This window comes from Apostichopus japonicus, chromosome 14 (assembly GCF_037975245.1).
Source record: "Apostichopus japonicus isolate 1M-3 chromosome 14, ASM3797524v1, whole genome shotgun sequence".
Classification (NCBI taxonomy): Eukaryota; Metazoa; Echinodermata; class Holothuroidea; order Aspidochirotida; family Stichopodidae; genus Apostichopus; species Apostichopus japonicus.
The window spans coordinates 2015544-2027872 of NC_092574.1; the positions used below are offsets into that span (position 1 = coordinate 2015544).

General features: G+C 37.2%; 1 protein-coding gene across 1 annotated transcript in view; it reads right to left on the reverse strand.

Moving 5' to 3' along the window:
* The window catches only part of LOC139980144 (NLR family CARD domain-containing protein 4-like), an 85849-nt gene extending 83387 nt beyond the window's left edge, over window positions 1–2462 (reverse strand). The window contains exons 1-2 of the mRNA XM_071991571.1: window positions 2314–2462; window positions 391–523 (exon numbers count right to left, since the gene is read on the reverse strand). Of these exons, the coding sequence (XP_071847672.1) occupies window positions 391–412 (22 nt within the window). The 5' untranslated portion in view covers window positions 413–523; window positions 2314–2462. The remainder of the gene's footprint in view (window positions 1–390; window positions 524–2313) is intronic.
* Between the last annotated feature and the right edge of the window lie 9867 nt (window positions 2463–12329).

The window sequence follows — 12329 nt, forward strand, 5'->3', positions numbered from 1 at the left end:
TACTTTGCTCTCGATCTGATACAGGCGGATTAGCGGTTTATTCCCCTTCTTTGGAACAAACTTGAACATTTTATATCTGAACTCAGTCCTGCCTAGCAGTCCAGGAGTTAAAGGTTCAAGATTTTTCGGTGCATTTGTTAATATCTATTATTATAATAATGTATTATAATATCACATAATATTACATAAGTCACTCATAACACATAAAACAAATCTAGCTTTAATTTATACAATATAAATATAATGTATAAAATAAATCATGTTGAACTCTCGATCATACACTGTTAGAGGAATTACAATGCTGAGACTTTAAACCTTATCAATGTTTACTTCAAACATCAGCCTTGTAATGCTAAGTTACTAACACAAAACTGTGTAATTACAACAAACCTTGCACTGTAAGGCGCTCCATCGATTGTGACGTCACAATAACTTTCGTGGCTGGTTGGCGGGATAAACTTGGGACTTCACTTTTCTCTTCCTTTGAGTGATATTATCCATGATTATCATTCAAAGCGATGATCTGTTGAATACATATAGATACAATATGAATTGATAAAGCTAACTAAATACAATTATCATAAGTCAATGTATAATTATAAAAGTCAACAGAAACAGTCACCTTACCAACAGGTCTCTGGCTCGACAAAGATTACATCAAAGTGAATCTCTCCTTATCTCTGTTTACACAAACATCGACCTTTGAAGTAATCTAATAGTAACCCGCCCTGAAATATTCAACTTTCTGTTTTGTTATCAATATTCACAATATTTTTTAAGAATGTCACCTACATGTCATCATTTTAGATGGCGGGCTTCACAATTATTGCGAGGCTCTCTCTCTTAATTGTAGATACAACGGTTATTCATTTGCATAAGCTGTTTGAGTTGATTTTTATTATTCTATCGATGCTAATTTGATATCAGATAAAAAATGTAGGTCATTAGTTTGACTATATTCAAGGTTCATTTAAAAAGTGAGGTAAAACTGATTTTCTTCTTTAAAAATGTTCAAATATAGTCTTTAATGTGTATAGTGCAGCAATACAAAACGTGTACGTGACGAAATATTAACGTTGAGGATCTAATCAAATTGATTAATTATTCCCTAGTAAAATTTGTTTGATGAAGTTAGAGAGAAAGATGACCCACTGTTATCGAAACACACTCTTGTGTATAGTATTAGCCTACCAGGTTAAAATTGTTAGCCTAAGTTAGACTGCTACTTTAAGGGGCACGACTGAGACTCGGACAGAGGAAAACAATAGTAACGGTTCCTTTATAAGCTATATTAGTTTGAATCTCACATGATTTATATTTTTCTAATACTTTCAGTAAAATAACATTTACCATGCATCGTTCTGGTCACCCTGATAAAGCAAATATATTAGTCACGTGATAGCTATCATACAATACGAAAATCTCAAAAATCAGTTAAATTCTTAAACTTAATCTGTTTATTCTATTGTTTTAATATTCTTCCTAATTATCATGCAGTTTGTAGAGTTTAAAAATACTGTAATGTTTCACAGTGGTTTTACTGACAAGAACCACATTCCCACCGGGTAAGCCTATTCTAACTTATTCAATGTTCTCTTTATTTCCCACATATAGGCCTAACTTATAACATGTTTCATGAACTTCTCACTAGATTTATCTAAGAAAAACTGATCCAATGGTCCATATTCTTCACACATGGTTTATTCCATGTTCTATACGGATAGAAAGTAAGAAAAATGCATCTCTGCCATGCATATAATTGCAAGCTGAAAATAATCCTATACCTTGAGGAATATATTAAATGACTTCCGTCCAGATTCATGTATTTAAGTTGGACCTAAGCCTAAAGGCGCAAGGCCTGCTATGAAAGTATTACAATTCTAAATGTCTGTTTCGACAGGACTCACTGTTAGTATATTTATGATCTGGTCTGACAGCAATAAAGTGAAAGGATAGCACATGTTCTGATTGGAGAGATATGTTGTAGCTACATGAATGAACTTATAAATAACCAGGATTTACATAATAAGAGTTTGACTAACATGAGCCTAACATTATTCCCTTCAAATTGATGAAATATTACAATCGACACTGAAATATGATCATACAGACATGGATTATACTTCTTATACATTGAAATTACCTTCAAGACGTCATGTTTATATAGTAAGCTGTTGTCATAAATTTAACATAGCCTGTGTTATTTATGACGTTTTTAGTATATCACTACATAGCCTGTGTTATTAATGACGTGTTTAGTATATCAGTACATATAAAGCTTCACGCCATTACTGTCTCATGTACGTTACTTACCAGTATACCATCATCGCTTTGTGGGTTTATCATCCATAGTAGAATTTAAGTCTAGAATCCTTTAATCCTTAAATAACAGATGAAAATAACGGAAAAAAAGAATTCACGGAAACAGGAATGAAGAACATCCAATTGCCAAGATGGCGTCGTTTAGGTCATGTGACGTTCTAACATACGATCCTGGACACTAAATAGATATCGGTAGGAATCAGTTCATAGTTTAACTGGTTTCAAAGTTCATGTTTTATAGTAAACACAATAAAATACTTTATTTAATCATACAATTCATAGCTGATTTTTATGCCTTGCTGTGTTTATGCTGTCATATCAGCCGTTCTAAAGTACCTACTGTACGTATATGCATTGCTCTCAGTTACGCCCATTAATAAGAAACCATTGTAAGTTTCAGACGTATTTTGTCCTATGTGCTTAATATGCCTGTAAAGTACGCAGACTTTGTAGATGCAACTACAAGCGGTGATGACTAACTCTGAATATGTCTTGACAAGAACTCTACTGATTCGTTTACGAAAATGAAAACAACGTAACACCACTGTTTATTAAAAATATATGAAAACAATGAAGAAATTATAAACAATTCGACAAAAGCGTGTAGATATTGTAACATTACGCGATCTGAGATTTATTCAGGACATACGGATTGTAATGTCCATGATATACAATGTGCTACCCTTTTAAGTAACTGCAGCTAGGCTTATTTAGAATCTGTGGTCTCGCTGCTGTGGCCTTTTGACCTCTCTCCCTCCAGTAGGCGATGTTCTTATCTTCATATATAAACAATGCATGATTCACCCTGTTTGTTCCCACTGTATTAAATTCATGTACATATTATTATTAAGAAGTAGAACTGATTTAGAAATAGAAGGAACAAGTCGAATACAATATACTCTATACTGTCAGTGTATTCTTTGGAGTAGAGAACTTTACAATGGCGACGAGGATGGGATACAACCGTATCAAGGGTCCAATCCTCACCAGGATGATTGCAACAATCCACCGACTGAACCATTTCCCACGACTGACGATCAGAGATGGGGACATGACCCACATGTACTCCCCACACCCTTGCGCCCACGTGACGCAGGTAACTTTGTCTAGAAGAGTCAATTACTGAATCTAAGGTAACTGTTCAGAGAAATCTCGTGCTATGCATAGTGTGGCTAATGAGAGAACAACTGACCAGAAGCAGATTACGCCGTAATATCAACACAAGTAGCATATCAAGTATCATATTTATCACGGATATTTATTTTATTTGTCGGTTTTCCTTTTGCCAACCCCGGTTTCGTCCCCTAAAATTATTTGCGTGAAGGGAGGCAGGGGGAGGGGGGTCCCTGTCCTTAGCCCTCTGGATATACGCCAAAGCTCATATCGAGTTTAAAGCAAGAAAATACATTCAGAGAGCAGAATTAAATTTCTCCCGAATATATTCTAAACCGCAGTGGGTCACATTGGGACTTCACTGAGCTGCACCAGTTTCACTTCTAGATATCTATTGTTACCCGATAGTCACTTTACAGCAACAAAAAAAAAAACATTTAAGAGAGAAATTCCATGTTAGTGAAATGAATGTGAAATACCCAGTAGGGTGCAGAGGGTGAAACCCCGGAAGCTGTATCATTTTGAGATATTCCTTACTTGCAAACTTCCTTACTTGCAAATGTCTATAATATGGTGAATCGAGTGGCTGAGATATTGATATCGTAGTATAATCTTGGCCGTAATCTTAGCGATATTTTGAGATATGTCACACTGCATTAGATGTCTGCCACCACCCCCCCCCCCACCCCATCCCACCTTCTGGATTGAACCCTCTTCCGAAGCCCTGCTATAAGGACACAATGAAGAGGAATCGGTCACGTGGTTCACCAATAAACATTCCACAAAAGGCAGGTTTTGATCGTTCGGTTTAGAAAACGTGAAAACGTAAGTAAATTCCGTTATCATATCATTTATCCACGTGTTCTCATTGGCTCATTCAGATTTAATCTTAACTACCGATCCTTAATGATACTCATTTCTCATAAAAAAAAGAAGTTTATTAGCATTATGTTTTTTAGTTTGTCACTCTTTCTTGCTAACCCGTTTCGTCCTCGAAAATGCTTTTGAGGGACATCCCCCGGCCTACACCCATCTTCCCACCCCTCTGGCTACTCCACTGCTTGTAGTGAGTTTAAAGCACGAAAACACATGTCAGAGGAAGGAATTAAAATACTCCGGAATGTATTCTACGCCTTGCTGGGAATCCTGCGACTTGGGCTGAGACATTTTCACTTTTCAGATATTAAATGTTTTCTGATATTCATGTTTTATCAAAAACATTAATTTCAGCTTCAGTTGGGTGCAGGGCCCAATCATTTTGAGTTATTTTTACTTGATTGTGAAATGCTCTGATTTCCCAGGGGCAAGGGGGACCATTGTGTATGCGTGTCTGAGTGGGTGTATCAAGTCACAGATAATCCGATGCAGTTGAAAATCACGAGATATCAAGTGGCTTAGAATGTGCTCATATAGATAATGTGTCAAAGAGGGAAATGTTTAGAGTGGAATAGTTGAATGTAATTATAAATAATGTATATTAATGACCATTATATGAGTTTTATAGCAAATTCATAGACAATAACACCTTAATGATAATTACCAATGATATGTGTAAGATACAGCTTTGAAATGTTCAATTCTTCTTGTCTTGGTTAGGTTAATCCTAACCCTAACTTACTTAAGATGGTTTATACAAGAGCGTAGGAACCGGGGGGGGGGGGGCTGGGGCGCAAGCCCCCCCCCAGTGAAAAATGTGGAGGGGCGGAAGTATCATTCCGCCCCCGCTTCGCAAGTCAGAAAACCCCTTTTTCATTTCCAAATGAGAAAAAAAAATCTCATTTGGAGCACCAAATTGCATCTAAGGCCAAGTGAAAATACAAAATTAAGTTTACAAAAGGGAGTGGGTGTTGAAGTGTGCTATATTGCACCAAATTGCATCTGAGGCCACCTGGAAATGCAAAAAAATTCCAAAGGGGAGGGGGGCACCCCCTCCCCTTAAACCCTCCCCAGGCCGGCCATCAGTCTTCAGCCCCCCCCCACTCAAAAGTTACTTCCTCGCCACTGGGTTTAAATGTATGTGGATATAAACCTACACCTCTAATACTCTTTCTATTGAATTAAGGTGTCCAATTCTTCATTTCTTAAGTAGGTTAACCCTTACTTACTAAAAGTGGTTTATATATGTGGATTTAAACAAACACTTTTATAATACTCTTTCTATTGAATTAAGGTGATTGCTTGATATTTTATTATATACATGTTTATATTACCAGACACTTAATCTACTCTGCTTGTCTCTGATGGGCTATCCGTTCGTGTTTAGTTAGATTACATAGCTTATCTTTGTTGCACATTAGCCTTACTGAAGATTATGTACACTGTATAGTAACAGCAACAAGTATTATTGTGAACTTTGTTCTGCCATTTACTTCGCCTGCAGCCCTTCTGTACAACCATTTAGTAATATTGAACAAATTTAGAGCACTTACATGAAGCTTACAGTGATTTGTCTGTGTCTCGTGGGGAATGGTGGGGGGTGGTAGATATTAACGATAATATTTTATAAAAAGTACCTCGCAAAAGTCCCCCTCTTTGTAATACGAAATGATCTTTTCTAATAAAAATGACCTTTTATAAATTATAACTTTGTAAAATTACCGTTTTTTTTTTAAATTTGATGTACCATATTCTTGAATACATTAATACAATTACAATTAGAATGTTCTCTTTGGTTAAAACAGAACATTCAATGCTGTTTTTTTGTACGGCCATGCACCGAAAATGGCCGGGAAGTGTATATGTAACTTGGTGGTCTTTAGCACTGGCGGATCCAAGGGGGGGCCAAGGGGGGCCATGGCCCCCCCCCCCCCCAAAGGTGAGCCAAAAAGTGTTTCCGAACATCCGCTAAATCATATGATTGGAAATTAAAAAAATCGAGAGGAATAGCAGTGGTAGACTAGTCTAAACCTTTTCGTTTTCTGGTTTAAAATTAAATGCAGAGCTCCCAACTGACCCGCAATTCGCGGGAATTAGACCCGCATTCTAACACCCAAACCCGCTGACCCGCACAAGCGTCCGAAAAAACCGCATTTTAATTGTCAAGTATACATAAAAAAATTTGCATCAAATTTTGACTTAGCAACCATCATTTCTTTAGCATTTAGCATAATAGAGTATAAAACCTCCTTTACAGCATCATTTGAACCTCAAATTAGCCTATAATTCTTTTCATTGGGGCGAGCAGCGAACATTTTCATGCCACGGGACAGAATGAATTATCACCTACTATTCAATTTATTGAGGTTACACAAAAAAAATGCATATTTCTCAGAAAATTTTGGGTGACAAAAGCCTTTCTAAGTGCCACCATTTTACATGTAGGCATCACCAGGATTCCAAAAAAAATCAAATTCCTTATACCCCTGCCCCAGGACGGCGATTCGTGGCATAGACCAGCATTTGCCTTCTCAAGAGTTGGGAGCTATGTAAATGTATGAGCATGAGGATTTACAGTTTAACACCATTTTGCAGTTACAGGCTGGTTGTAAGAAATTTATAACCTATGAGAAATAAAATTTCTTGAGAAAGATGATCCCAACTTTGTTTTATAAATATTTTAGAAAATTACACCTGGGAAACATTTTTTTTAGAAGTAAATTAACATCACCATTGTACACTTTTGTCGCACCAAATTGCATCTGAGGGCATTCAGCAATAGAAAATTTTCAAAAGGGGAGGGGGCCACCCCCTCCCCTTAGACCCCTCCCCCATATCACTCTAATGCCACTTTGGCCCCTCCCAAACAAAGGCCCTGGATCCGCCAGTGGTCTTTAGCCCCACTGCCCGATGAAGTTTGTCCCTGCCCTACCCCCACCCCCTCCGCCCACCCCTCCGCCCACCCCCTCCGCCCACCCCACCCACACTCCTTATGATTTAAAACTCTTCCACCGTCACTGGTAGAACGAGAAAATGGACAGACGAAAACCATTTTCCAACTAGACAGAGATTGTTCAGTTTTATTAGAAAAGAACAAAACAGCATTGAATCCAGTTATATCATTCAAATAAATTTGACAATGCACACTATTTATCATACTAATCAATATTTATCCGACTATTCACTTCTTTTACAACCAAGTTTGTTGTTTGATCTGATTAGTTTCATTTTTGATGTGTAAAAGTAAGTTGGCCTGACGTTTCGATCCTAGCAGGATCTTCTTCAGAGGCTAAATAACAAGTACAGTAACAGAGGGGACAAAAACACGCACAGAATACAGACAGGTTAATGAGCACGGTGAACACAATGAGATAGATGAAAGGGGATTATAAGTAGACAAGTGATGGAAAGAAGAAAGCAACAGGGAAAGAGGAGAGGTAGGAGATAAACAGTGGAGGGACAAATCTGAGATAAAAGGAACAGGGTAGGGAATAAACTGGAGAAGGACGAAGACAGAAAGGTTTGGAGAAAAAGGGAGGGGAAGAGAGCTGTGGGAGGATGAGTGAAGGGGAGGGGGCGGGAACAAGGGGAGAAGGAGAGGGGACAGAAGAAAAGTTAGTCATGTCCTTCCTGAATGTTAAGCCCATGAGGGTGAATGGTGCGAAGGCGTTGCATCCAGAGCCTCTCTCTGCTGATTCGTACTAGGTCAGGGCGGCTATATAAGGATTCAATCCCCTGTAGGGACATGTCGTTAATGGTATGGTTGGGAAGGTTTCAATTTTCACTCTTTCTTCTGAATGAGATGGTCGAGCGCCCTCGATAGCAAAAGTTATTTGTCAACGCGTCGGTGGTCACTTACACCGAATATGTCATACGCCCTCATTCAGGTTGACAGCAGCACGCGATTAGATTGGTTATGGTAAATTGATGTTTATTGTTAGAATAAATATAGCATGTGAAATATCAAGTTGATAAAACATTGTCAGATTCAATATATAGATATGTTGATTATTATTGTCTCGCAAGGAATGATGAACTGAAGTTCTACACGCCATGTAGTGAACTTACAGAATAAAGTCGTTCGATATTTGATCGAGTCATTTTGATTTCAATGGGGCTCTCCAGCGTCCTATCCGAGGGTGCTGTCGTATAGGTCCTAATAGAGTTCAGACAATAGGTCCTAACCTGAGTTATCTGTACAGTTTACAAACCTATGCTTTAAAATAACACGATGTCGTAAATGCACAACACTTACAAGCAAGCGAACACGAAGGGTGCATTTGTATGCCGACGCAGATGCGTAGAAAATAAAAATGAATGATTTTGAACATTTTTTTTTTCGTCCTGTAAAAAGCTTGCAAATATAACATCATTTTACCACTTAGCACCCGTAATGATGTCGTTGGCGCGTAGTGGAGAAAGCACATTATTGACAAAGTTGGCGGAAATGGCACTTCCCGGGTCTTGCTAGTTGCATTTAAACATTTTTAATTTTGAGATCTCATGTGTTAGAAATGTACACTTCCCCAAAAAACAAGAGGTAATGTCGAACATAAAAATCGGTAAAATCACTTGTAGGGGAAGAAAATGACTTTACATTATATTCGATGTTTCACACAGGTAATTGAGGGTAGTCATATTTAGATAAGTTAATCACGTGACATAGATATAATTCCATGACAGGTGGTCTTAGTTAGGTTCAAATTCGTGTTGATTGCAACTAGTGGATGTACTTGTAGGTATACAATAATTGCTATTCGTAAATAACCAGATATAAAAATACGCAGAGCATTCTGATAGTAGCCGTAGCCTTTATAAACTGTGTAATTTAGCTGTAAATTGTTAGTTTGTGTTATTATTATTTGATGTCAAACAGGGACTTAGTGTGGGCACCTAATGAGCTGAAAAGGTGAGCAATTTAAGGGACTGTGGGCCACTGCCCTCTCGTTAGTTGGCTAAAAAGGCCCTGATATATGGTTGATGAAGCAAGTAGAATGACGATACCGTGAGGGCATGCGCCGAAGGTGCGAGCTATAGGGGGTCCAAGGTAATTCCCCGGAAAATTTAGCACTTTTGGACCTCAAATGGTGCAATATGATGCACTTATAATCCCCAAACACAGAAAGGATCAAGTGAGTCATTAGAAATTGTTCTCGTACACAAGGAATTACGATTATTTTAAAAATATTTCTGGGGGTGGGAGGGGGACGGAAGACATTACTTCCGCAACCAAATAATTGGGATGGGGAAAAACATCTTTGCAAGATTTTTTCAAGAGTTGACAAAGCGATAAGTATTACAATAAATTGGCAGTGGTTTGCAAACACTTTAACTCTTATGCTGTGCAACCAGCTTTGGAAATGCATTATCTTCTAAATTTGCTAAATTGGACAACAAAATTCCACAACCTGCAAAGTACCGAAGAAAACCAGTATTTACGCTTATTTGGAATAATAGAATCAAATTTACTAGTTTAGGGAAAAGTTGTGGAATAGCCTTGGGCCGCTTTTTCTGACATTATTTCTCATTCACGAGTATGGCACTTTAGACCCACCATATACGGTCATAGACACATGGTTAGATATAGATTGAGAGTATTATAATAGGAGTGAACATACATAGTTTAGTCAGATAACTATGGACACAAAATGTTACTTAACTTGTTATTACAATCTTCCTCTTTATAATCCATTGTAAGAGCAAAGAGAACACGGATTTGTTTTTCTATTTTGAGACACGAATTTTAAACAAATTTGAAAAATTTGGCCACACTTCAAACTTCGCGGCTCGAGGGCAGGGAAAGGTTTTGGTGCGATTACCTGATAATATATCGTCCTTGTCGTGACCAACTCAATTATACATTGGGAATAGCATTCAATAATATATACACAATTACAAGGCTCTAATTTAATACTGTCGTTGTCATCTCATGAGGAATAAAAGCTAATATCTAGAGAAATGTCTTGGTAATGAGTTATTAGTGTGAATCAACTTAACTGTTACCCATACCGTATTTGTCAACACGAGACGTTCATGTGAGTTGTCTTTTCAAACATAAGTCGAATTTTCCAAATCGTGGAGACTAACTCCGTGAAATTAAATTCCACAACGATTGTCCGACAAGTAGTAAATAAATTAAAGAACATCACTCACCAGCGGTCTATTCTCATACCAAGACTGTCCTCCCGGACAATCCCCAGTAATTGCAGCTTTCAAATTCCCGGCTGATAGGTATACGTGTAGGCCTAGTAGTACTGTTACATACTGGCAAAGGAAGGAATCTAGCAACCGTGTTTGCTCCTACTGACCATTCCTTTCTACGATCCCGTCAGCTACCATGGGGCTTTATGAAGGAGAACAATACAAACAGGGGAAGATGGGGGGGGGGGGGGGAGTACCTTACACTGGAAACTCCTGCAACTGAATAAACAGGGTTATGATGTTCTATAGTGTAAAAGAATCTTTAATTTTTCTCATGCAAATTAAATACAAGTTATCTGTGGCATGCGTAGCTGGTTATTATAATAACATAACTTTGTGTTTCTTTGTTACGCTAGACATTCTGTTTTCCTTCATATTTAAGCAAGAAGCCATTATGTTCGTAGAGTTTTTATTCTTTCTTTATATATCTTGAATCTCGTTGATATTTCGCTGATGACTCGTTACCTGTTTTCAATCTTTCGTGCTTTTTATGTCAGTGTTCAACATTTGCGTTTCTCATGATTCCTTTGATACTATTTATTTAAATACTTTATCTTCAGCTTACTGATTTGTCTTAATCAATTACAATCTATCTGGAGTAAGAGATCAATAGATATTCTAAAAATATTTATAATCATCGTCATCGTCGTCTACGTCATCATCATCATCATCATCATCATCATCATCATCATCATCATCATCATCATCATCATCATCATCATCATCATCATCATCATCATCATCATCATCATCATCATCATCATCATCATCATCATCATCATCATCATCATCATCATCATCATCATCATCATCATCATCATCATCATCATCATCATCATCATCATCATCATCATCATCATCATCATCATCATCATCATCATCATCATCATCATCATCATCATCATCATCATCATCATCATCATCATCATCATCATCATCATCATCATCATCATCATCATCATCATCATCATCATCATCATCATCATCATCATCATCATCATCATCATCATCATCATCATCATCATCATCATCATCATCACCATTATTTTTATTCCTAACCTCTAATACATTTGACAAAATGTTACAACAAAATAACTGCACTAATTTCTGCTAACTTGATATGCCCCAAAAATAGAGCATTCATCTAATAAATATCACTGTTTTTCGGAATTTTGGACAAGTTTCATTGAATTTTCTAGCTGATTATAGCGGATTTCGTTGTGATGCAGACACTAGATAGTCTCAACATAAATTCTAATTACAAATCGCAGTAATGATAATGTCCAACGTCACTAAAGTTTCAAGATTAATCGTATGTTTTTAACTTAAATAAATACGTCTAGTAAATTACAGAACATTTATTTTAAAACCTGTGCATAGAAATGATCGGTTAAGTGAATATGAAAACGCTATAGTGCATGTGAGATGATGTGAATGTAAGGAAATGCCCTGTCTGTCTAGTTGACTGACGAATATTCAGGCAATAAGTGATCTATGGAGCACTCATCAATAATTATCGTTGCTCCTCTATCTGTCTCTATGAGTTAAAAATACTCTCGGAAAATATGACAATATATATTACAGGTACAGTACTTTGCTACAAATTCTGCTTATTTGGCTGACGATCGGTTAAACAGCTTCTATCTTTGATAAACCATAACACACAGTTATGGTCAGTGACTAGTCCAAAACGCCTAGCTTACGTTACAGTAGTAAAGTAAGGCCCCATTAGCTTACTGTTGGATCTGTTTCATTCTTAAATAATTATGAACTGTATACTCTGTAGAGCAAATTCTTCATGACCTTTTGCACATATC